The sequence below is a fragment of the Pongo abelii genome, chromosome 18 (assembly GCF_028885655.2).
Source record: "Pongo abelii isolate AG06213 chromosome 18, NHGRI_mPonAbe1-v2.0_pri, whole genome shotgun sequence".
NCBI classification, from domain to species: domain Eukaryota; kingdom Metazoa; phylum Chordata; class Mammalia; order Primates; family Hominidae; genus Pongo; species Pongo abelii.
The window spans coordinates 12,726,414-12,752,917 of record NC_072003.2 but is presented as its reverse complement, the minus strand read 5'-3'; the positions used below and the strand labels follow the sequence as shown (position 1 = coordinate 12,752,917).

General features: G+C 46.3%; 1 protein-coding gene across 9 annotated transcripts in view; it reads right to left on the bottom strand.

Annotated features, from left to right (window-relative positions):
- Positions 1 to 26,504, bottom strand: part of PDXDC1 (pyridoxal dependent decarboxylase domain containing 1) — a 55,417-nt gene that overhangs the window by 2,204 nt on the left and 26,709 nt on the right. For 4 of the 9 annotated variants that reach the window (XM_024233141.3, XM_024233145.3, XM_063717582.1 and 1 more), the window contains 15 exons: positions 21,464 to 21,548; positions 20,511 to 20,559; positions 20,257 to 20,358; positions 18,726 to 18,851; positions 14,915 to 14,965; positions 10,954 to 11,017; positions 8,700 to 8,788; positions 7,612 to 7,717; positions 5,767 to 5,938; positions 4,671 to 4,789; positions 4,238 to 4,359; positions 3,257 to 3,349; positions 3,082 to 3,178; positions 2,136 to 2,240; positions 1,432 to 1,664 (listed from right to left, as the gene is read on the bottom strand). In XM_024233141.3, coding sequence (XP_024088909.1) covers positions 1,432 to 1,664; positions 2,136 to 2,240; positions 3,082 to 3,178; positions 3,257 to 3,349; positions 4,238 to 4,359; positions 4,671 to 4,789; positions 5,767 to 5,938; positions 7,612 to 7,717; positions 8,700 to 8,788; positions 10,954 to 11,017; positions 14,915 to 14,965; positions 18,726 to 18,851; positions 20,257 to 20,358; positions 20,511 to 20,559; positions 21,464 to 21,548 — 1,613 coding nt within the window. Of the gene's footprint in view, positions 1 to 23; positions 674 to 1,284; positions 1,665 to 2,134; positions 2,259 to 2,332; positions 2,593 to 3,081; positions 3,179 to 3,256; positions 3,350 to 4,237; positions 4,360 to 4,670; positions 4,790 to 5,766; positions 5,939 to 7,611; positions 7,718 to 8,699; positions 8,789 to 10,953; positions 11,018 to 14,914; positions 14,966 to 18,725; positions 18,852 to 20,256; positions 20,359 to 20,510; positions 20,560 to 21,463; positions 21,549 to 26,504 lie in introns of those variants that run through there. The other 5 variants (XR_008514813.1, XR_010137819.1, XM_054534684.1 and 2 more) reach the window with 4 other exon arrangements.

Below are 26,504 nucleotides of genomic sequence, written 5' to 3'. Positions count from 1 at the left end.
GATTTATAAACTGAATTCACTGGTAACAATTTCAAGAACCTTTATTGAAACCAACATTCAAATATCTCAAGTTTCAGCAAAACCAATTTAACAATTCCAAATATATATAAAAACATGTAATTTTGTTAAAGGTGATAATTTACCCCTCCCCCATTTTATCTGCTATACTTCATTGCACCAAATAGGGAAGACGGTTTAATCATCTGCACCAAAAAAAACCCCCTGCATTTTGACAAGTGTAAATGTCAAAAATCCCATCAAATCAGAGTATAATTATAGGCTTAATATGATATAACTAAGGCTTCCAATACTACAGTCCAGAAACCCAGTGTGAATTCCCCATTTTCAGGTCTCCCAAAAGCTTGACTGCTGGACTAAGAAGGCACAGGGGCCATTACTTACGACGAAGTGACGCAGTACTTCGGAAAAGTAGGAACGGGCAGTGCCAGCGAGCTTCTACTGACTTAAGCAGGGCGCCTGGCTGGATCAGCGTGAGAGAGTGCTCTGCTGGCTCGTGTTTCTGAGTTGGGCCCAGGTGAGCTGCCAGGGCAGTAGAAGCTTCAGTGGGAGACAGGTCAAAGGGGTACTTGTTTTCAGATTTTAACCAGGTGGGTGCTACGTAGCACACGGAAGAGCAGGCTCTTAAGGGTAGCATCTATCGTGTTTTCAGATACTAAACAGAAATGAGCACAGTCTGTACTTGTGTGCCAATTTAAAAGCTTTACCAGTATTTAAAAATATATGGTCAGGAGGAGACTTCACAGTTTCTCTTTACAAACAGTATATAAAGGGAGAAACGGGCTTGTGGCAGAGGACAGTCCCGGACAGCAGCCTTGCCACAGCTCAAGTGGACACAGTCCTTACTAAGTCTCCAGGAAGAGCAGTAGCTGGCGAGGGCTTCTGATGCTCTTATTTACAATCCCACAATCACTGCTCTCCTTCAAGCCTAGCAGTCCCACTGTATATTGCAACTTCATCGGACTAAAGACTGACAGCAAAGGATACAGCCAGTCTCGCCTCTCTGAAGTGTTGCAGAGAACCTGGAGAGTGCTAATGAAAAGCTGTTTTACCAAAAAGTTGCCACGTGCAACCTCATATACTTAGGCTTATGTTTAGAAAGAGCAAGGGTGCAAGTGGTAGACACTTGAAATTCGAAGTGTTTTTTGTGAATAAAAAGTGTTTATGGTAACTTAGGGAAAAGTGGTAGTAGGACAGCAAACAGTTCCTGGTGGTTCTACATATACATGAAGTTAGACAAGCTGACTGCCCTCCTAGAAAGCCTACCTTTCAGGCATGTATTTGTGCCAAAATCCCAGTGAAGCACAAACAACAGTAATTTATATTAGTATGTGGCACAGTTCACATTTCCAATAGAACTTCATCTTCCAAATCACACAGTGAGTCTTATCTTAAGCTCTCCGGTCCTTCTACCTGTGGGTGGTCATCTTCTGGATGTGGGACCCCTTTCTGGAAGGCCTCGGTCTGGTCGGCATGCTGAGGGCTGGGAGCCCCTGGGTGTCCCTCAGTGCTGCTGGCCTCGAGGGTGATCTGCTCCGGCCCACCGGACAGGCGCTCCACCTTTTCTAAGTCTTCAATGTGACTGACTGAGCTGGTCTCACTCAAAGCATCTGAACCTCGCAGGGACCTTTTAAAAGGCTTCTGGCCTACAGAAAGGGCAGACAGACTGTGCTGAAGCTCAGTGAGGATACTTCTGCAACACAGGCTGTCTGTGCAACAGATAATTGCTTCATTTCACAACACAGCTTCAGCAGAAACCTTTACTGGCTCTGAGGTGTTTTAGGAGATGAGAAAACCGAGAGCTGCTAGCGTGACACCAACATGCTCCCCAGGCCGGGGAACTCTAAGGTCATCTTCATTAGGAAACGCCCAGGAGGGTAAACACCACAGTGACAATGTCATCTTTCAAGACCCCAACTTCCCCTTAGCGCACTACCGTGGGATTTCTTCAAGGCTGAATCCCACGGCTACCAAAATGGTTAAAGAGATGGTAGTAGTTGGTCTTAAGTGAAGAGAAATAGACCTCTGGAGTTCAAGAACCCAGAAAACAAAGGAACACAAGTAACAGCCAACAGGGGAAACCTGTTACCTGAACTCGGCGCGGAGGCCTCACTTACCTGGAAGCCTCTGCTTGGTGCGACTGCCCGAGGGCGTTGGAGGCGGCGTGACTCCTGCACCTTGTGCTTTGTAGACATATATGGGTTCTGTGGACTCCAGAGAGCCTGCGGGAGAGGAGAGGGCTGGGTGGAAGCTACAGGCACAGGCTGCCCTTGAAGACACCACCTGCCCTCACACAGCGTTGCTCCCCAATTACCTCCTTTCAGCCATTGAGCCTGCCACAGACTGGTGGAGAGGAGGGCACTTATGAATGTGCCGTGAGCTACAGAGCTACCTCACAGGGCCAGTACCACCAGCACTCGCCAGCAGTACGGCATAAGCGCACCCAGGGAGCCAGGCCCAACAGGGAAACGTACTGTAGCCACAAGAAGTGGGTGCCTCTTTGCTGAAGGCTAACGCTTGGCAGATTAGAAATCAGATTATCTTTTGCTTTCATGACAATGGAGTCATCGTTTCCTGGGGAAGAATGAAGGAAGGGGCTCGAGTGTAGGAAATTATTTCCTCAGTAGAACAGGAAAGAAGGAGTCACGGACTGTTAACACCCTCCCCACATTCCAGCGGCTGAAACGCTTGCTGGCTGCCTGGTTCAAAATAAACCGTGCCAGCACTCCATGCTTCAGTCTTTGCATTGCCACTTGCAAAACTGTCCTCTGCTGGGGCAGAACACACATGAAGACAATAAGTATTAACCCTGAACCAAAATGCTCAAGACACAGCACCCTGAGTCTGCACGGCTGAGTGGGCACGTCCTCATGGCCTCGTGGTGGCGACAGCTGTGGAGAGCGGGTAGCTGCTTCCTTGCTGTTTCAGCCGCCAGGGTGCAGTGGGGAGGAGGACAGGGCACACCAGAACGGGCTTCCCAGTGGGAAGAGTGTTGGGACCCAAGGGCATTTGGTGAAACCTCCCAAGGTCAACAAGACCCGGGAAGAGGCTATGCCGTCCTACCTGCTGTCAAGTTAAAAGTTCTTCCCTTCTGTAAAGCCTGGACTGGAGAAAACCAATTCAGCACGGAGCCCACTACAGGGATCTGCCGCAACACCCCCTGCAAGACAGGACCAGCACTCAGGGCCGCCTGGCCTCGTGGCGGCTCCCCCAGCCTGCTGCCCATCAGGGGCCTCACCTCTTCCAGAAGCCGTTCTTCATTTGCCTTCTGCAGCTCCACTTGAGCTTCCTGAATGCCTTTCCGAACCACTTCTGTCATGTTTTCCAGAAGCTGTGGCAAGACCAAGAAAGGCATTACTTGTTTAAGCTTCTCACCTGGGGCCCAGAAGAGCTAGTAACACAGCACTGAGGGAATTTTTCAAAAGCAGGTCAATGAAATCCTGCATTGAAACGCCAGCATAAAAAAAATAGAAAATCAAAGACAAGCGGATAAAATGCTCATAGAGGCCTAGGCAGACACACCTTGGTGACCAGCCTCATTTGCTACATATTCTTGAAAACAGAGTTAGAAGTCATAAAGTCAGGCTGGAAAGAAACCTTAAGGAGTCCACCCAGAAAGGAATGAAGCTGGCTCCTCGGCCGCATGTCCAATGGCACGTGTCTCTCTCCTTTTAGAGCAGTCTTAACTTGGTCCCTCTTCTCTCCTTTTGAATGATTTTTAGGGAAGGAATCATCTGTTTGGAGGATACCTGATCAGCCTTGTATCCTGGTCCTCCATGCTAAGGGACCCACAGCAGTAGGTCTATTCCTGGTGGGAAGTGCTGTAGGGAAGTGGTGTAGGGGGAACCACACATAAAGCAGCCCGTTTCATTCACCCTCAGGACACAGCTCCAGAGCGGAAGTCCTCCCTGACCTTGGTGGCAGGGGTGAATGTGTCTGCCTGTGTGTCCAGCTACCCGCCCTCTTCTCCAAGGCAGGGTTACAACACAGCGTGGCTATGTGGATCTTTCCCCCTGAGCTTGTGAGATCACTGGGGCATGGGCTGTGTCAAACCCACTTGGCATCCCTGACACCTGGCACAAGGCCCAGCTTACAGGAAACATTGAGACTTTGAGAGACAACAAACAGACATCCCAAGGGCAGCTCCTTTCCTCGTGGTCCCCGCTGTTTGATGGGACAAAACTCAGAAAAGGAATGAACACTGATGGGTGCTACGGACCCTCGAGTTCTCCTCTATCTCCCGGGCTGTGGCCGCAATGGTCTCCACGAGCTCAGCAGCGTCGACGTCGTCGCTCGCCATGCCGACATAAAGGCAGCTCTTCATGCTCTTATACTCAGGGCCTGCAAAGGAAACGAGACAAACTTGGGTTTCTAAGTCCTCTGTCATGGGTGAGACGTGGACCTGCTCTCCTGTTCAGTGTGCTGACCACACACAAAGGGGTCTCCTCCATGGAGATTCTAAGGGCAGAGAGAAAGGCCTGGCAAGGCTGCAGAAGGGGAGGGAGGTCTCAGAACGGAGGGCTCAGAACTGCACCTTCGCCTGGAACTCAGCCAGAGAGACGCTCACCCTCCAAGAGATAAGCCATCTTCTTTAAAGCCAGTTAGCAAGTGTCCTTCCAAACCTCAGTTGACTTATAAAAGTAAGTAATTACCTATTTTAAAGGTTAGGTCAGATTCCAGTTCATTTAACTTTTTCAGGAGTCCAGCATGGATTTTTTCCCCTTCGGGATCTGATTTCAAACTGCTCTTATCATCATTAGCATGTTCATACCTAAAACAACATCAAACCACAGCATTTCAGCCTAAAAGATCAAATGTCTCTTCTGATACAGGATTAGAGGTGGAGTAGAAACCTCTAAATATGAGCAAGACAATGCAGTGGAACCAATGGGCAAAAGAGCTACTGCGAGTGTCTCCAGACCACAAACTTTCAGGAAGTTTGCCAGGAGTGAAGAGAAAGTCACAGGAAAGCCTCTTTTTTTTTTTTTTTTTTTTTTTTTGAGGCAGGGTCTCACTCGGTGGCCCAGGCTGGAGTGCAGTGGCATGATCTTGGCTCACTGCAACCCCCACCTCCTGGGCTCAGTTGATCCTTCCATCTAAGCTTCCCGAGTAGCTGGGACTACAGGTGTGCACCACCACCTCTGGCTAATTTTTGTATTTTTCTAGAGATGGGGTTTCGCCATGTTGTCCAGGGTAGACTCAAGGCTCCTGGCCTCAAGTGATCTATGCTCCTGTTGGCCTCCCAAAGTGCTGGGATTACAGGCATGAGCCACCGTGCCCAGCCAAAAGCCTAAGTCTTTAGTTCCATGCAAGGTCTGGAAGTCTCATGTGCAATACAAAAAGAGGTTTGCCTCACCTCTGAAGGCGAGAAAGCAGCCACAGGACTGCACCCAGTTCTCTCCCCGAGAGCTGGGTTCTTTTTCTTACTGATTTGCAATTCTCTATATGCCCTGGATAGTAACCATTCTCAGTGAGTGATATATACACCTGTTGGCATCTTCTCCTAGGTAGCTGAGAGTCGGCACCTACAGACAGAATATTCAGCAACTCCCCTCCCTGAGCGCCATGCTGGCCAAATCGCCTGCTTGCACTGTGCTTTTGTAAATGCCCAGAAAACCGAGTTGCATTTTCGTTAAGCATATTGTGATTACACATTCATCTTGGATTTCTAAGGTGGTTCAGAAAATGACCCACCGTGTTCTTTATAAAGAGAAGTCTCCAACATCAAGTGGCAGGCCAAGACTTTACCTGACAACCCCTATTCCAGGCCAGTTAGGGTCATCAACATATAGGAGACCTGCTGTTGCTTCCACTTCCTGCTTGAACTCTTCACGCAACTGGAGCGTACAGCACAGCACTGGCAGTTTGCTTTCTATGCAGGCTACGAGCTGATCCACATCCTCTCCCCGAGTTCCTAAAACTGAAGATGTTCACAATGTCAGAGAAATGCTCAGGAGATGGCCAATGACAAGAGGGCAGGGCTCCCTCTTCCACTACTGGGAAGGTCAAAAGCTCGAGGTACTTCAGTTACCAGGAGCCATGGAGATTTAAAAAAAAAGGTACTCAACCCAGACATGGAAGAATTAGGGTTAGAAACGGACACAGCTGGCTGTAGCAGGTGTGGAGTGTTTCTCTCACAGATGTGGCCCACAATGACATACTCCAGTGTTAGAAATCACTCTTCCCACAGCAAGCCTACTTCAGGCAGGCTGCAGACATCACACCATAGGTTCAGCACAAAAAGGCAACCACAGATTCTGTACATTCCTATGACTGAGAGAAAGGGAAGTACTGTGGTGGGCTGCTGTCCCCACACAGGAAGGGCAGGGAGATGGTGACAGTGCCAGGCCTCAGGGCTCACTGGCTTACTTTTGCAGTTTTAGAGACTAAGTCTCTAGAGCTGTGGCCAGGCAATCCTTATAGTGGCCAGTGCTTTGGGAATCTGAGCCAGGAGGATCACTTAAGGCCAGGAGTTCAAGAGCAGCCTGGGTGACATAGTGAGACCACGTCTCTATGAAAAAAAAAAAAAAAAAAAAAAATAGATGTGGTGGTGCTCGCTTGTAGTCCCAGCTCCTTGGAAGGCTGAGGCAGGGGATTGCTTGAGCCCAGGAGGTCGAGGTTGCAATGAGCTATGGTCAAGACATTGCATTCCAGCCTGGGTGACAAATGAGACCGTTTCTAAAAAATAAATAAATAAAAACCAAAACACAGATCCCCAGGCTCCATTCTAGAATCTCTGGGGGTGGGCGGCCACTGGTTGTGTGTAAAGCTCCCGGGTGACTCTAATGTGCAGTGGGGAGTGAGAACCCTTGCAGTGGAAAACCGAGAGTCATAAGACATCAAAATATAGGAATTCCAGCCTGGCCAACGTGGCAAAACCCCATTTCTACAAAAAATGCAAAAATTAGTCCAGTGTGGTGGCTTATGCCTGTGGTCTCAACTCCTCGGGGGCTGAGGTGGGAGGATCACTTGAGCCCAGGAGGTCAAGGCTGCAGTGAGCCATGACTGCACCACTGCACTCCAGCCTGGGTGACAGAGCAAGACCCTGTCTCAACAACAACAAAAAGGGAAATCAGGTGATGACTTTTTTTTTTTTTTTTTTTTTTGAGATGGAGTCTCCTCTCTTCCCCAGGCTGGAGTGCAGTGGTGTCATCTCAGCTCACTGCAACCTTGGCCTCCCGGGTTCAAGTGATTCTCCTGCCTCAGCCTCCCAAGTAGCTGGGACTGCAGGCGTGTACCACCATGCCCGGCTAATTTTTTGTATTTTTAGTAGGGGCGGGGTTTCACTATGTTGGCCAGACTGGTCTCGAACTCCTGACCTCAGATGATCTGCCTGCCTTGGCCTCCCAAAGTGCTGAGATTACAGGTGTGAGCCACCATGCCCGGCCAATTCAGGTGACTTCTGAATTCTCATTCTGATTCTGGTAAGTTACATGGGAATGCTAATCTACCTAAATTTATCCCAAAAGAAAAGAAAATGCCCCTCCAAAAAGAGATGCTAATAACTCTAGGAGAATGGAGTATCATAAGGGCAAGCTAATCTACCCAGCAGCCCCAGAACAAAAGCAAGGGATGTCCACCGAGCCTGGTTACCTGCTGCGGTCATCAAAGGGCTGAACCGCAAACATGTGCCCTCAGTTTCCAGATCCATGACTGTGAGGCCGCTCGCAGGCACCAGCTGCTTCAGCTGTTCTCCCAGCTGTGAGGAGGACACAGTGAACACCCTCCTGTAACGAGGGACTCAGATGTCTTCAGGACCCACCCTCATCCCCTCGGCCCCAGACCAAAGAGGCTCCTGGAGAGCTGGTTCCTGCTTATCTTTTGACTGTCTCTGATTACTTAGAGCAGCTTTTTAAAAACAGTAAATTTTATGTTTTTTTCTTATTAATACAAGTTCATTGTAGAAAAATTTAGGAAATACAGGTAAACAAAAAGAACAAAATAACAATGACCCACAATACATTACTAAGCGACACCCACTGCTGACATGTGGTCTGCCCCCAGCGTCTTTTCTCTCAGTGGCGGGCAGGGAGTTGTAGTTGTTGTTGTCATAAAACATGCTACTCGACACTGCTTAGTAACCTGCATTGATTCATTTCGTTTATGACCAGTTCCTTTCTGCTTGAGACACTCAGCTCCGTGGTCTCTCACAGCTGTGCTGAGCCCCAGCATGGATGTACCAGGACTTATCCGCCAACCCTGCTAGGCTGGGCGTGTCCAGCATTGGCTAGAACTGCTGCTGCCGACGTCCCACACTGTTCACAAGACCCTTCAGACTCAAATCCTAGAGCTGCTATTCAGTGCCCAAAAAGGTACTGAAGCGCAGGCCTGGCTGCCAGCCGCAGATGCTCGGACTCTGCCTGGGGCTCCCGACTGTGCTGCCTGGGCTCACCAGAACCCACCGCAGCCGCCCTGCAGCCCACATTTTGCCTGTTGTCTCACAGCCTTATATGGCAGCAAGGAAAGTGAGGGAGCAATGCCGGAAGGACTTGCCAGAGGTGACCCAGCTCGTGAGACGGTAACGCAACGGGGAACAGAACTCCAGAGCAGGCCCAGCACTGGCAAGGCGGCTCCTCCTGTGGGCCTCAGTTCCCATACACGAGCACGCGTCACCTTCACCAGCAGGTCGGATGGTGATGGACGGGGACCTGAAAGGAAAGGCGGGCGACTGCCATTCTCACCCAGCGATTCAGCGCGTCACACGAGTGCCTCTCCCGGCCGACTGCTGAAGGTGTCATGTTGGGCACTGGGACGGCTTTAAACACCGGATCTGACACCAAAACACAGAAATGGAGTCACTCCCAGAAACACGGCTCTCCAAAAAAAACACCCTCCAAACCCCACATCATTCCCATCCCAATATTAGCCCCAGGGCACTGACCCATATTACTGAATTCTCATGTATTATCTAACAGAAGGGCTACATTTCTTTTTCCTCATGATCTATGTAACACTTGAATACATTCACATAAGACAGAATTATTAATTTCATTTTTGAAAAGGTTTGCTTTCAAGGGATTTCAAGAGGAAACAGCAATTGTAAGTTACTAACTAGTTTACCAAGCACCGTGCAAGGTCTGTGAGTGCCACGTTCATCCAACTAGGCCTCACAGTGGGTGCCAACCCATGCCAGGCACAGAGCCCGACACTTGGGATAGAAGGCAGGTAAGGTTTCTGTCATCTTGGAGCTTACATTTTAGTTGAGGAAACAGACCATAAAGAAAGAAAATCACTCCATGTGGTTGTTAGTGTCACAAGCGAAGCTGGGGGCTCTGATAGAAAATGATGGAGTCCCCTCAGGCAGGATAGGCAGGGAAGGCTGAGGACGTGGATACTTAGGGGAGACCGAAATGGTGAGGAGGAGCTGGCACCAGAAGAGAGAAATGTGTGTGAGACAGAGGGAACGCCGAGTGTTAAGCCCTTGCGGTAGGAAAGGGCAGAGTGTTCCTGGAGCGCGAAGACTGGTTTGACTGAGGCATAGTGAACAAGAGGGAGAGTGGAAGAGGGGAAGGCAGAGGTGAAGTCGGGGCAGAGTGCGCAGGCGTCATGGGGCATGGGAGAGCCTGGCCTTTGTTCGACCGAAATGGTAAGATACCCAGGGGCTCTGGGCAGGGAAGTGACACTGATATGGGAGTGCTGGGAAGGGAAGAGCGTGGTCCCTTTAAATGACACAGAAGCGGGGAAGGGAAGTGCTGGGGAGAGAAAGGCGGGTCCCTGGCTAGGGCTCTACCCCCACGGACCTCGGTGAGGACAAGCACTCCTGCCTTCCCCCAAATGTTGCATGTCCCAAGACCATGCTGGCCCACCACACCACCATCCTGGGCCTATAAAAACCTGAGACCCTAGTGGGCAGACAGAAGTGGCTGGATGGCAAGAGGAACACATTGGTGGAAAAAGACACAAGTGGCTGGTCATGGAGAGCAGGCCGGCAGAAGAGCACCCCAACAGGGCACCGGCAAGCCAGCAGGCCATCAACCACGGGGACGAGGCAGAGTGTGGCCAGGGCCGCTGAGCGGCCCAACTCCAAGGGAAATCTATCTCCCTTCTGGCTCCCAGCGGAGAGCTACTTCCATTCAATAAAACCTTGCACTCATTCTCCAAGCCCACGTGTCATCCCATTCTTCCGGTACACCAAGGCAAGAACCTGGGATACATTAATCCCTCTGTCCTTGTGATAAGGAAGGGGGACTAAGTGAGCTAAAACAAGCTGCCTACAGACAGCTAAATTAAAAGAGCACACTGTAACACATGCCCACTGGGGCCTTAGGAGCTGTAAAACATTCACCCCTAGATGCTGCCATGGGGTCGGAGCCCTACAGCCTGCCCGTCTGTATGCTCTCCTAGAGGTTTGAGCAGCAGCGGGGCACTGAAGAAGCGAGCCACACCCCCATCACATGCCCTGTGAGGAGGACAAGGGAACCTTTCCAGTTTCAACACCATGTGACTTCCACTTATAACCCTCACTCTGCCAGGTGGAGAATGGTCTGGAATGGGCTGTGTAGAATGTATGAAAGTCAGAGGTCAGTTGAGAGGGGACAATGGCCATCCAGGTAAAAAAAGAGTGGTGCCCTAGACTAGACTGGTGGCACTTGGGACATTCTTTAAAGATACAGATTCCTGGGTACAACCTACTGACTCAAAATATGTGGGAAGTAAGACCCACAAATCTTTATGTTCAAGCAACTCTTTCTTAGCCATTCCAGCACTGGTCCAGGGACTGGCATTTGGGAACCCCTGGTTTAATCACCGCAAACTATCAGCAAATTGCTAAGGCATTTCGGACTGAAGTTTTCATGAAAATTATTACATTTTTCTGAAATGCTGACTGAAGATTTTCAGCAATAAAAATATTTTGAACTATTTAACTTGAAATAGTATCAAATTCAAAGCCTTTAACACAGATATGAAAATAACCCTCTTTTAAAATTCACCGACCTGAGCCTGGTAATTCCTGGAAAAATCTGAACACCACCACTGGGGAGCTGAGCTCATCTTCCACCTGGAAGAATGGAAGTCTCATATCACCAAGTAACATTAAACTCCAGACACCTTCAAAATGAAATGCTGAGTTCAAAAACTCACTTAGAGATGCTCTATTTGTAAATAAACACACTAAAAAGTTCAGAGATTAATTTCAGTTGCTAGAGAAAAATCAAATGTTTAGTAAAATTTTAAAAAATAACTATGAGCCAGCCTTGAGAGTACACTGTGAATTATAAGATGTTTGATACTGGTACATTGAAATTAAAGCAGGGGGAAATTTTAATAAGGGATAAACATAGGTCTAACATTAAAGATTAAAACCAGTAAGAAGCAGTGAAATTAGACTCAGTGCTGAGAGAGCCCATGCTTTCAAGAATCCCAGAAATTATGCAGGACTTATTGAAACAAACTTTTTTTTTAGAGATGGGGTCTTGCTATGTTGTCCAGGCTGGTCTTGAACTCTTGGCCTCAATTAATCCTCCTACTTTGGCTTTCCAAGTGTTGGGATTACAGACGTGAGACACCATGCCTGGCCAACTAGAATTTTTCCTACTCATAGGAAAAAAGAGGGGAGAACAAGTACTTTCCTCCCCTTTGCAAAACTTTCGGAACAAGATGCAAGTCCTGCTGGTGATGTAGACAAGCACAGCTGAGAACTGGATCTGTGTATTTTCTAATATATTTACTTATTATTAAAGACAGGCCACAGACGACTAACTTCCTTAGTGAGTTTCCTAATAGTTGAAAACATCCACTGCGTTATGTATTATGATAATCCAGCAGCGAGTTCCTGTTCTGCATCAAACAGTATACCCTGACCTGGTCAAGCCATGGGGTCAGGGTACCGTAAGCATCCATGTCCTTGGCAGGCTCTGTGGTACTGTAGGGGTGTGTGGGTGGCCCTGGGGGGGAAGATCTCTAAGCATCCAACAATCCCAGTACTATAGCTCTAGTCATAAAACTTATGTTCCAAGGCTCTGAGTGTGATGACTCACTGGTAGGGCCACAACAGGAAATGCTAACTTGGAAAGACAAGAAGCAGTGGCCCAAGATCTTTTCTACTAACTTTTCAAAGGACCGTGTGGACAGTATTCAGACCAAGCAGGATGTGAATTCAAATCTGCCAATTATTTACGGGGCCAGTCCTGTGCTAAGTGCCTTCACATCTATCATCTTTAACTTTCACAGAGACAAATAAAACGTTATACTTTTAAAGGTACGGTGGTGGGCGGGGTAGGGGGGGTGCTTAATATTTAAATAGGGGAGCAAGCCCAATAAGCAAGGAGGAACAAAAAGGCAACAAAATAATCCACCCATTCTCCCATCCTCAGCTAGGAGATGGCAGAATGAAGTGAGTGCCAAGACTGCTATGAATATTATGATCATCTTTTCTTTCTTTGAACTCAGTAGTCTCAAATGTCAATGTGTGTAAAAAATAGTATACAGGGTTAGAGACACTTCTGGTTCTAGTAACGTGATAGACTCAGTGAACACTGAAGTTGTAAATTCTGAATATCTGAAATACTGGATTAAATATAACCAAGAACCAAAAAAAGGTTAAACCATGGCTGGGCTCACAGCCAAAAAAAGGTGAATCCACAAAGAAGAGGAAACAGAAAGACGACTGTAAGCTAAGTGGCAGGGGATGGGAGCATGTCTGGGGCCTGGCACTGGGCTTTCAGGGCTAGGGTCTTGGGTGTTAATGCCCAGGTGAGGGACAGTAGTGAGTCTGTATAAGGCCTTTACAAAGCTTCTATAGGAAAAAACAAACAGATTTGATTTCAGATAGTAGTAAGAGTGATGAAGATGACCCAGGGGGATGGAGTGATGTCTGACGGTGGGAGATGATCTTAGGGTGGCCAGGAAAGCCCTTTCTGAAGAGGTGAGATTTGAATTAAGATCTGAAAGATAAGAAACCAGTCATTAGAAGAACTGGGACTGGGGAGGCCGGGCGCTTTGGCTCATGCCTGTAATCCCAGCACTTTGGGAGGCTGAGGCAGGCGATCACGAGGTCAAGAGTTCAAGACCAGCCTGGCCAACACGGTGAAACCCCATCTCTACTAAAAATACAGAAATTAGCTGGGCATGGTGGCATGTGCCTGTAATCCCAGCTACTCGGGAGGCTGAGGCAGAACTGCTTGAACAGGGACCCAGGAGGCGGAGGTTGCAGTGAGCCGAGATCGCACCACTGCACTCCAGTCTGGGCTACAGAGTGAGACTCTGTCTCAAAAAAAATAAACAGAAGAATTGGGGGTGGGGGGCGGGAAACAGTGTTTCCAGGCAGAGAGAACAGCACATACAAAGGAGACTGCTGGGAGGGTTAAATGAAATAATTCATGTAAGGTACTTAGTACCATACATGAATATCACGAGCAGCAGCTGGGATGGTGGTGATGGTGATGATGATGATGATGATGATGATGATGACGACGACGACGACGACTCACAGGCCATAATGCCTCATGGTGTTAGCCAATTATTGTATCCTCTACTGAAAAAACAGCCATTGGAAGAAGGGACAGAGCAGGCTTTCTGCCTGGGCCAGTGTGGCCTACAGAGATGCTCCAAAACAACTGGTGATTAACTAGCACCACTGGGTCCCCCAATTTGATAATAAGGGAGCAGCGATGACTGAGGAAAAGCCAAGTGCGCTCAACATGGCAGGGGCAGGAAAGCAGATGGGCCCGCACCGCCTGGATTCCTAACAGCTTGCTCAATCTAGGCTATAATTTGCTTCTCTGTTTGCAATCAGAGGAGTCCAACCAGCATACTTTCATTTGACAGTCAGGCTTGAAAAGAAAATGACTCAATGTCACAGGGCCACCCTGTGGCACTGCTCAGACAGAGCCCAGGTCTCTGAACTTGGATTCATCCCTCTGCCTCTCCAGTGGTCCACTTCCTCGTCCAAGGATAGAACCCCCACCGAGCGAGAACTCGGGTCAACTGGCTCCAGACTCCCACTCAGAAGGCAGAGTAGCCACACCCCCTTCAACCAAACCATGTATTTTTTTTTTTCTTCCTTGAGTCAGGGTCTCTGTCACCCAGGCTGGAGTGCAGTGGCGCAATCTCGGCTCACTGCAACCTCCGCCTCCCGGGTTCAAGCAATTCTTTCACCTCAGCCTCCCCAGTAGCTGCGACTACAGGCGTGGGCCACCACGCTCGGCTACTTTTTGTGTTTAAACCAAACCATGTTCTAAAAGAAAAATAAACTCTACTGACTTGAACCCCAAATACACTCAAATGTTAGTTTTAAACTTCAGCATACCTTGCAGAATTGTCAAAGAAACACTCAGTGAACCTATTTAAATCAGAATTTGACATATATTTCCTTAAGTTTTAAAATACAATGAAGCAAAACACAAAAACTTTCAAACCTGAACTGATCCTCATTCTCTCCTAAGTCCTTATTTCCTTGTCTAGTTATGCCTATGGAACAATCTGTTGGATTCACTTCAGGAAGATATTAGGAAAAGACAAGAGCAGGGCCATTTGCTTTTCTCTTTCTCCCACTTCATGCAAATGAAAACTGATGGCAGAAGGTTGCAGAAGGAGAAGCCCAAAGCATTCTGAGGCACAAAGTGAGTTTTCATTTTGGGAAGATGAGTGTGCCCAAGGCCTTGGGCAGCTGAAGTCAATGGTGTTTATCTTTGTGCAATTCTGAACTTTAACACAATAAATGCAGTACATGAAAAGCACCATAGGAATTAAACACTGTATGGTTCAAATTTCTTCGCTTCAGGCTCATTGTATAAATATAGGCAGTTTTGTGTTTTTTGTTTTTTGTTTTTTTACTGGAGCTGCCACAATTCCACTGAAATGTGGAGAAAATCATTCTAAAGTTCTAAAATCATTCTAAGTTGCTGAAGTTCAAAAACAGTTATGTTTTGAAAACAGATGAAATTATATACTATACCAAGATTTTGATGTAATTCACTTTCTTCAAACTTTCCTGCAACCGTTGACTCTGCAAATGACAAAAAATAACACATGTAATTAGACGGACATGGGATATGAAGAAGTGGTTTTCACCAGGGGCTGTGGAGGTCTGTGAACACGGATGTCAGGCAAAGTCACCTGCCACATGGTGGTTTCTAAGTTCAGCCACCTGTTTTTGTATTTCAACATCTGTAAATATTCACCAATCTTTCATTTAAAAGTTACATGTAGTAATTCAAGAAAAGCAGTTTCTAATAAGACACGGAAATCTGTTGTATTTGCAATGTAAGTCTGTCTTTCATTCAAAAGCTACCAAGTATAAACACGTGCAAGACACAGTACTGAACACTAGGGGAGACCAATGACAAATGAGAGGATGCAGCACACTCAAGAGGTGGTGATAAGAGCACAGTGCTGCCACTTATCACTTGCAGGACCACGGATAAGTCACTTCATCTGCCAGTCACCAGCTATGTAACCTGTCTGTGCTTCAGTTCCCTCAATTATAAAATGGGGAGGATAGTATGTATCTCACATTGCTGTGAGGATTAAATGAGTTGATATGCAATACAAGAAGTGCTTAGAAACAGGGTCTAGAATGTAGTGTCATTAGACTAATGTCTCAATCCCAGGTCCCTCATCACTAATCATATCTAACTCATGGGACTAGAGTACATTAATTCAACAGATATTCACTGAGTACTGGACAGCAGAAAGCCCCTCAAGAAATTCCTTTTTTTTTTCTTAAAGAAAATTAATTCTGAGTACACTGTCATCAGTGGAACTGACCTTCTAGTGAAGTCGCAGGGATCAAATGAGATGATGCATGAAAGTACTTCATGGTGCCTGACAATGAGGTGAATGCTGAATAACTACTGAAGACGAGAAAGAAGAGAGGGAGAAGAGAAGGAAGAGGAGGATGAGGAGGCGAATGCTGATTTATGCTCTCAGGAAATGTATGCTCCACTGTGGACTATAAGGCATGGCTATATACAGATCACCATGTCTGCTAAATGTCCATGCAGTTTAACACATGCATTTATTAGCCTGTGAGTCAGCAGCAGGACAGCATTCAAATCCTCAGGAGTATACGGTTCTGCCTGCAGGAAGATGCCAGAGCTGTGCTGACCTCAAGGGTCTGGTAGTTAATGGCATCATTCTCCTGCACTCCATAGCCAAGGGAAATTGAAAAAATCTCCCGAGTGCCCAAGCCGTCTCTAAACTAAGTTACTAAGGTTTCTCTTTCCTAAGGACCACATCTCAAGAAGTGAGCTAATAGCACAGTGAGACACTTTTCAAAAAATGCAGTGCTTTTGTAAACATAATGAGCAACAATCTTTATTTTTTTATTTTTTATTTTTTTGAGACAGGGTCCTACTCTGTCGCCCAGGCTGGAGTGGAGTAGTGCAGTAGTGTTATTTGGGCTCACAGCAACCTTGACTTCCTGGGATCAAGTGATCTTCCCACCTCAGCCTCCTGAGTAGCTGGGATCACAGGTGTGCGCCACTACACCTGGCTAATTTTTGTATTTTTTGTAGAGACAGGGTTTCACCACATTGCCCAGGCTGGTGTTGAACTCTGGGGTTTAAGTGATCCACCTGCCTTGGCCTCCCAAAGTGCTGGGATTATAGGCATGAGCCACTGCACCCAGCCCAGAGCATAAATCTTAAAACTATTGAACTATCCTAACATACGAGGAACGAAGGGACTACTGCTAGAGCACTATGCAAATACTTTTCTTGTGTGTGTGTTTTTTTTTTTAGATGGAGTTACCCAGGCTGGAGTGCAGTGGCACGATCTTGGCTTACTGCAACCTCCGCCTCCCAAGTTCAAGCAATTCTCCCTGCCTCAGCCTCCTGAGTAGCTGGGACTACAGGCGCCTGCCACCATGCCTGGCTAATTTTTGTATATTTAGTAGAGACGGGGTCTCACCATGTTGGCCAGGCTGGTCTCAAACTCCTGACCTCAGGTGATCTGCCCGCCTCGGCCTCCCAAAGTGCTGGGATTATAGGCATGAGCCACCATGCCCGGCCTATTTTTCTTTCTTTCTTTCTTTTTTTTTTTTTTTTAAGAGACTGAGTTTTGCTCTGTCGCCCAGGCTGGAGTGCAGTGGCGCGATCTCGGCTCACTGCAAGCTCTGCCTTCTGGGTTCACGCCATTCTCCTGCCTCAGCCTCCCAAGTAGCTGGGACTACAGGCACCCGCCACCATGCCCGGCTAATTTTTGTATTTTTATTAGAGACAGGGTTTCACCGTGTTAGCCAGGATGGTCTTGATCTCCTGACCTCATGATCTGCCCACCTCGGCCTCCCAAAGTGCTGGGATTACAGGCGTGAGCCACCGCACCTGGCCACCTATGTTTCTTAAATATAGAAATGATACTTGAGGAAGTGCCAACTCCCCAAGAATATATTTAAAACAAAGATTTCAACCCACGTGCATAACTTAGTATATGAACAGACACTACTGCAAGAGCTCTACCTGTATTCGTTCCTGGAGCCATCCTGGCAATCCTTGTCATATAATTTATATTTCACAGGTAAGAAAATGGAGGTGACGCACTTCTGAGCTTAGGTAGGGCTCAGCTCTAACCCTGAGTAAACATGACCTTGTTTTTTGGCTTTTTTTTTTTTTTTTGAGACGGAGCCTTGCTCTGTCACACAGGCTGGAGTGCAGTGGCGCGATCTCGGCTCACTGCAAGCTCTGCCTCCCGGGTTCACACCATTCTCCGGCCTCAGCCTCCTGAGCAGCTGCAACTACAGGCACCCGCCACCATGCCCGGCTAATTTTTTGTATTTTTAGTAGAGACAGGGTTTCACCGTGTTAGCCAGGATGGTCTCGATCTCACGACCTCGTGATCCACCCCTTTAGCCTCCCAAAGTGCTCGAATTACAGGCGTGAGCCACCCTGCCCAGCCTGTTTTTGAGCTTTCTAAATGCTATGATCTGAATATTTATGTCCCCACAAAATTCCTATGTGGAAACCTAATCCCAAATGAGTTGAGGCCTTTGGGAGGTGATTAGGGCATGAGGATGGAACCCTCACAAACAGGATTAGTGACCTTCTGAAAGAGGCTCAAGGGACTGTGTCCACCCCTTCTGCCATGTGAGGCCACATGCAAGGCACTGTCTATGAGGAACGGGCCCTCACCAGACATGGAATCTCCTGGCACCTTGAGCTGAGACTTCTCACGTCCAGAACTGTAAGCAATAAATGTCTGTTGTTTATAAATTACCCACTCTAAGGTATTTTGTTATAGAAGCCTGAATGCTCCAAAACACTGAAATATAGCATAATTATATATTTTTCACAATTAGAACACACCTAAAATGGAGAGAGAATTAGAATTGTCCCCAAGAGCCCTGCAATTTGGAAACCCAAGCCAGCTGGTTTTTAAAATATCCATGCCCTCCATAACCACCCTGTAACCTTCCTATTCCCTCACCGTAGTCAGTCAATCAAGGGGAACACTTGGTTCCCCACCCCTCCACCTTTTGCACCCTTCTCCACTCCTTGGAAGTCATCTGTGACTTCTTTTCTGATCCCATGCTGTCAGTGGTGTTCCTTTTCATCTGATTTCATCCGCACACAAATGCTGGGACAGACAACCCAGCACTTTCTCCCAGAACTTTGAACAAGAAATATTTACATGCAGGGCGATTAGTCACTGGCTCACGAGACAGTCAATCCAGACAACAACACTCTGGATGGAAGGTACAGAAATGAGATGTTTTTCTGTCTCTGCTGTGGCCAAGAAGTCTTTCATTTAAATGTCAGGCTTCTACTCACCAGTTGACAGGCATGCTTGATCCTCTCCACAATCCCATCAAGTCCCAAGTATTGTAAAGACAACCACAGAGGCAGGGCACGGAGTTTGTCTGTGGGCTTATTTGATGTAAGACCAGCAACTAAAGTCTAAAAAAGCCAAAAGAGGTTTATTAATCAAAGCCATTGCAATCTCATAACAGAACTAACCAGCTACCATTTGCTACCCACTTAGTGTGGGCTAGATGCCATACTACTCACTAGGCTTGCATTATCCATGTGATCTTCCAACAACTCTGTGAGCTAAGTATTCTAGGTAACTTCACTCAGAGACCTCAGTTTGTCCAAGGGTTCACAGCTCAGGAGTGGCAAAGCCAGGAAAAGCCAGTGGAAAACCCAGATGGGTCACATCCCAGAACCTAGGAGACTCCCCCCTCAGAAGGTAGCTCTGAGCATCCTCAAACACCTGGCCAGTATTAGCTGAGCAAGACAGCAGTGTTTTAGCAGAAATCACTTAAACCTTATTTTGCACACTGACCTATATTATCAAGAACCACACTTTTTTTTTTTGGTGACAGGTTTTGTTTTCATCCTGTTGCCCAGGCTGGAGTGCAGTGGTGTGATCGTAGCTCACTGCAGCCTTGATCTCCAGGGCTCAATCAGCCCTCCCACATTAGCCTCATGAGTAGCTGGGACTACAGGCTCACACCATCATGCCTAGCTAATTCTTTGTTGTTTTTTTTTTTTATAGAGACGGGGTTTCACCATGTTGCCCAGGCTGGTCTCAAACTCCTAGGCTCAAGCAATCTGCCTGCCTCGACCTTCCAAAGTGCTGGGATTACAGGCATGAGCCACCATGCCTGGCCCACAACTATGATTTAAAAAAAAAAAAAAAATGTGGCCAGGTGCAATGGTTCATGCCTGTAATCCCAGCACTTTGGGAAGCCGAGGCGGGCAGATCATCTGAGATCGGGAGTTCAACATGACCAACATGGTGAAACCTTGCCTCTACTAAAAATACAAAATAAGCCAGGCGTGGTGGCGCATGCCTGTAATCCCAGCTACTTGGGAGGCTGAGGCAAGAGAATCACTTGAACCCAGGAGGTGGAGGTTGCAGTGAGCCAAGATCATCTCACCATTGCACTCCAGCCTGGGTGACAGAGCGAGAAAAAAAAAAAAAAAAGTTACAACCTATTGGACAGTGTGGATCAGGAGGCTTAAAACTCCCCCACTCAGTCATTCCACATCTGGGAACCTATTCTAAGGAAATAATTAGAAACACAGAAAGACGTTCACTGCTTCATTATTTCAGTAACAAAAATCTGAAAACATCCTATAAGTTCATAAATGGAGAATAATTAAATTGTGACAGAATATTATGCAATCATAAAATGTCATTAAAAAAAGTCTCAACTTACAAGTTTCTCTTTAAAAAAAATGAAATAGAAGTGAAATTATGGGTATTTTTTTTCCTGTATTTTTACAGATTTTGCCCCCCAAAGCCAATAATGTGTATTAGCCACACCCACTCCCTCCCCAGTGAGGGGAAACTTACCAAGGCAGGGTCATCGTGTTTATACAGTGTCACCGCAGGAACAGCTGGCAAACCCAGCCACGGGCCAGGAGTCATCGTCATGCTATCACATTTGGCTGCAGCCTACCAAAACAAGAACAACTCTTTGTTAGATTATCAGAATACACAAACCTAACACCCTCCTCCATTCATAAAAACTGTGAAGAGCCATGAGGGATTGAGTGATTTTAAATTCCTTCTTAAAAACACCAATATTCAGTAAATCAACAACATACCAGCACTGATGAGGAGACATAACCCAGAGCCAATGTTGCCAGATTCACACTGGAAGAAAAAACACCAGTCTAAGAACTAATTATTTAATGTTGCTTACTCACCTTGTACTTAAAAAAATAAAGGCTGTGCTGTTGCAAGTTGACACTTGAGTATATTTTGAATGTTATTAGCTTTCATAACAGCAACAGAAGATGTGCTTTATACATATGAAGGAAAATCCTGAAAATGCACTTTAATAAAAATGTGTCTCAGGAACTATCCCCGCTCATTTAATATAATGGGAGTATTATTCTCTTTCATAGATCTTATCTTCCAGTTATTTTTTACTTAGGGACCAAAAAGAAACCTCCCTTTATGATGTGGTGGATATGGGCTACTCTGGCTGCCCACGTCCGTTCCCCCTGCTTCTCTCTTAATGGCCCTCCAACTGCCTTCCGGGGCGCCACCCCCATTTCCTCCAGCAGAACATGAGCTTTGTGGGGAGGAGACACCACTGTCTGCTCCAGAGGAGGGCAAAGAACCTGAACTATCAGAGGATTACTTCTCCCTGGCCACAGTGGCTGGTTCAATATGAGACTTCTGTTAGGACGTCCAGCTGACCACGAAGCTGGAAAGAAGGCTGGAGTTTCTGCAGCTACTCTGCACTGTAACAGGAAGATCTGTCCACAGATAGAGGAAACCAAGCCCAGTGCCTGTGACTGGGGGAGCAGAGGTGGGAGTAAGACACTGGATCCTGGTTGATGTTGTGCCTGAGGCAGTCCTAACACTGCTCTTTGTAGTTATGTGAGCCAGTAAGATCTCTTTGGGCTTAAGCCAATTTGGGTTATTTTGTGATCTGTGACCCAAAGAGCCCTTCGTGATAAATGTCACCAAAGTGAGAGCCTGGATGTCCAGTCCTCATGAGGACTCTGTGCAGGCCCGAATGGAGTCACCAGCCTCAGCGCCGGCTTACCCCTCCACATGAAGCCATATGCCATACTGCTCACAGAGTTCTTTCAATCTCCCAATCTTGTCTGTGTGTCCTACTGCTGCCGTTCCTAGGATAAAACAAATCAGGGCATTAAAAGGAACAAATGTTTTCTAAGGCTTTATACCTTAAGCACTTTTATACACATTATCGCCCTAGGAGGGAAGTGACTTATTATATCCCTATTTTATTGAGATTTTCTTTGTGGAAGGACTTAAAATCAGTGTTTGTGAGTTGATTTATTACAAGCTTTGAAGAGTATGTAAACTCTATTACATGTATCTAATTGTGTCATTGAAATCTTTTATATACTTATTTTCTATCTACTTGATCTGCTGACTCATGAGAAATATATTCAAATCTCCCACCAAAATTGTGGTTTGTCAATATATACTTGTGTTATATCAGACTTTTCTTTAGCTTTCCTTTATATATTTTAAAGTTATGTTCACAAGCATTCATAACTTTTTTTTTTTTTTTTTTTTTGAGACGGAGTCTCACACTGTTGCCCAGGCTGGAGTGCAGTGGCATGATCTCAACTCTGCAACCTCCACCTCCCAGGTTCAAGCAATTCTCCTTGCCTCAGCCTCCCAAGTAGCTGGGATTACAGGCGCCAGCCACCACGCCCGGCTAATTTTTTTGTATTTTTAGTAGAGACGGGGTTTCACTACGTTGGCCGGGCTGGTCTCAAACTCCTGACCTCGTGATCCACCTGCCTCGGCCTTCCAAAGTGCTGGGATTATAAGCATGAGCCACCGTGCCCAGCAGGTATAACTGTTATTTCTTTTAGGAGATTACATCTTTCATCAATATGAAGTCTATTTTATCCCACACTAATATTGCTATGGTACTTTCATTTTGTCAGCATTTGTCCAAGATAAACTTTTCCACCTTTTTATTTTATTGTCACTTCCTGGATTATTTTGATTTAGATATGCCCTTTATAAAAATCATATAGGTGGGCTGGGCACAGTGGCTCACACCTATAATCCCAGCACTCTGGGAGGCCCAGGCAGGTGGATCACAAGGTCAGGAGATCGAGACCATCCTTGCTAACATGGTGAAATCCCGTCTCTACTAAAAATACAAAAACAAAATTAGCCGGGTGTGGTGGTGGGCGCCTATAGTCCCAGGTACTCGGGGGGCTAAGGCAGGAGAATGGCGTGAACCCGGGAGATGGAGCTTGCAGTGAGCTGAGATCGTGCCACTGCACTCCAGCCTGGGCAACAAAGTGAGACTCCAGCTCAAAACACAAACAAACAAAACATATAGATGAATTTGTTTTGTTTCCACCCAGGTTCTTTGTAATACAGAATATGCATTCTGAAGCCAGCTTAAGCATATCAAGCACTTTCAGCTGCTCCCTTGGTAATTGATTGCACTATAGATTTTGCTGGGGAGATCCCTTTTCAGAGAGAGCTTAGTTAAAACGTGGAGTCAGGCATTCCCCCAACTGTCCTAAATTTCCAGTTAGCAGCAAGCCAACTAAAAAGATTTCAAACCCTCACCAACAGCCTCAACAAACACAGCTAAAGAAAGTAGTTCTTTTGTAAGGTCTATGCCAGGAAAAGGGCTGAAAACTTTTTCCCCTCATACCTAAATCTATCTCAAATTAAAAAAAAAAAAAAAAAATCTTAACAGACACATTTAGTTTAGCTGAAACAAGATCAAATGTCAATGCATGGGCTGTGCCACAGGCTCTTCCAGCAAAATAAAAGCGTACTGCTGTGTTAGCGCCTGGACCGCATTCAGATTCTCTTTTCATATTTCTTGGCAATGTCTGGTGACTAACCCTTGACATGTGTCTTCTGACATCTGCAACATAATCACACTGGCAAGTCACTCAGTCACGTGCAAACTGCAGCCCCTCCAGTTTATCATGTGATTGAATATGGGTGAATTTGTGTTTTTAAACAATAAGGCAGGAAGTGATGGTTTTCCTGTTGGCAATAAAGTGAATATTTATGTGGTTTTTCTATTTTGTCTTTTTTTTTTTTGAGACAGAGTCTCACCCTGTTGCCCAGGCCGGAATGCAGCAGCGCAATCTCGGCTCACTGCAATCTCAACCTCCTGGGTTCAAGCTATTCTCCTGCCTCGGCCTCCTAAGTAGCTGGGATTACAGGTGCCTGCCACCACAACCGGCTAATTTTTGTATTTTTAGTAGAGACAGGGTTTTGCCATTTTGGCCAGGCTGGTCTTGAACTCCTGACCTCAGGTGATCTTCCTGCCTTGGCCTCTCAAAGTGCTGGAATTACAGGCATGAGCCACCGCACCCGGCCTAAATAAGCAGTTTTATTGTAGTATGATTTTTTTTTTTTTTTTTTTTTTGAGACAGAGTCCCTCTCTGTCGCCCAGGCTATAGTGCAGTGGTGCGATCTTGGCTCACTGCAACCGCCGCCTCCCAGGTTCAAGCGATTCTCCTGCCTCAGCCTCCCAAGTAGCTGGGACTACAGGTGCACACCACCACACCTGGCTAATTTTTGTATTTTTAGTAGAGATGGGGTTTCACCACACTGGTCAGGCTGGTCTTGAACTCCTGACCTTGTGATCTGCCTGCCTCAGCCTCCCAAAGTGCTGGGAATACAGGCATGAGCTGCTATGCCCGGCCTATTGTAGTATGATTTACATGCAACAGAACTCACTCATGTAAGTATACAGTCCAATGAGTTTTGACAAATATATAGAGCATGTAACCACCAACACATTCAAGATTCAGAATACTTCCATCAACCCCCAAATCCCATCAACCCCAATATAATTACCCTTTCCCTGACTCCTCACTGGCCCTAGAAAATCCTGATCTGCTTCTGTCACTGTAGTTTTTTGCCTTTTTTTTTTTTTTTTTTTTTGACATAGGGTCTCACTCTGTCACCCAGGCTGAAGTGCAGTGGCACAATCTTGGCTCATTGCAAGCTCCGCCTCCCGGGTTCATGCCATTCTCCTGCCTCAGCCTCCCAAGTAGCTGGGACTACAGGTGCCTGCCACCACACCCGGCAAATTTTATTTATTTATTTATTTATTTATTTATTTTTTATAGAGACAGAGTCTCACTCTGTCACCAAGGCTGGAGTGCAGTGGTGCGATGTCACCTCACTGCAACCTCCACCTCCTGAGTTCACGCCATTCTCCTGCCTCAGCCTCCCAAGTAGCTGGGACTACAGGCGCCCAGCACCATACCCAGCTATTTTTTTTGTATTTTTAGTGGAAACGGGGTTTCACCGTGTTAGCCAGGATGTTTCGCTCTCCTGACCTCGTAATCTGCCCGCCTCGGCCTCCCAAAGTGCTGGGATTACAGGCTTGAGTCACTGTGCCTGGCCTGACATTATATTTTAAAGAATTTTTTTTTTTTTTTTTTTTAAAGAAAGGATCTCGCTCCGTCACCCAGGCTGGGGTATGGTAGCACAATCTTGGCTCACTGCAACCTCTCTCTCCTGGGTTCAAGCCAACCTCCCACCGAAGCCTCTGGAGTAGCTGGGACTACAGGTACACACCACCACACCTGGCTAATGTTTAGTACTTTTTGTAGAGATTTCCTAGGGGTTTCTCCATGTTGCCCAGGCTGGTCTCGAACACCTGAGGGCAATTGATCTCGCTGTCTCAGCCTTCCCAAGTGTTGGGATTACAAGTGTGAGCCACCTGTAATTTCTCCATTCTAAGAGACATGTAGTAATGTCTCATGGTGATCTTAATTTGCATTTCACTAATGACTAATGATGTTAAACATCTTTTCAAGTGCTATACATTTTCATTTTCTTTGATGAAGTATCTGCTGAAATCTGTTGTTCATTTAAAAAATTGCATTGTGGGCCAGGCACAGTGGCTCACACCTGTAATCCCGGCACTTTGGGAGGCCAAGGCAGGCAGATCACCTGAGGTCAGCAGTTCAAGACCAGCCTGGCCAACACGGTGAAACTCCAACTCTACTAAAAATACAAAAAAACTAGCTAGGTGTGGTGGCGCATGCCTGTAATCCCAGCTACTCGGGAGGCTAAGGCAGAAGAATCACTGGAACCCGGGAGGCGGAGGTTGCAGTGAGCCAAGACCGCACCACTGCACTCTAGTCTGGGCAACAGAACGAGACTCCATCTCAAAAAAAAAAAAATTGTATTGCTCGTCTCCTTATTGAGTTGTAACAGTTCTTTATATATTTTAGATACAAGTTCTTTGTCAAACAAATGTTTTGTAGCTTCTGGGGAAAAGAATGAAAAAGAAATTTTAAAAGAAGACAGGCCTGGGACAGTGGCTGGCTGGGTGTGGTGGCTCACGCCTGTAATCCCATCCCTTTGGGAGGCCAAGGCAGGTGGACCACCTGAGGTCAGGAGTTTGAGACCAGCCTGGCCAACATGGTGAAATCCCGTCTCTACTAAAAATACAAAAATTAGCCCGGCATGGTGGTGTGTGCCTGTAATCCCAGCTACTTGGGAGGCTGAGGCAGGTGAATCGCTTGAACCTGGGAGGTGGAGGTTGCAGTGAGCCAAGGTCACACCACTGCACTCCAGCCTGGGCAGCAGAGCAAAACTCCATCTCAAAAAAATAAAAAATAAAAATAAAAAAAGACAAAAAAAAAAAGAAATAAGAAAAAAATGTTTTGCAAATATTTCTCCCAGTCTGTAACTTGCCTTTCATCTTCTTAATAGGGACTTTCAAACAGCTAATACTTTTAATTTTTGATAAAGTACAATTTATGGTTCACCATTTTATATCCTAAGAAATGTAACCTAAGGTCACAAAGATCTCCTATATTTTCTTCAAGACATTTTATTGTCTTAGATCTATGCTTAGGTTGATGAACCATTTATAGTTAATATTTATATATACAGAGAATAAGATAAGGGTTAAGATTCAGTTTTTTTTCCATATAGATATCCAAGCTCTAAGACCACTGATGGAAAAAGATTGTCCTTTCTCCCTCGAATTACCCGGGCATCTGTAAAAACCTGAAGTGACCATATACTTCACATAAGTCTATTTCTGAATTCTCTATTTTCTTTGGTTAATCTCACACAGTCTTACTTGCTGCTTTACA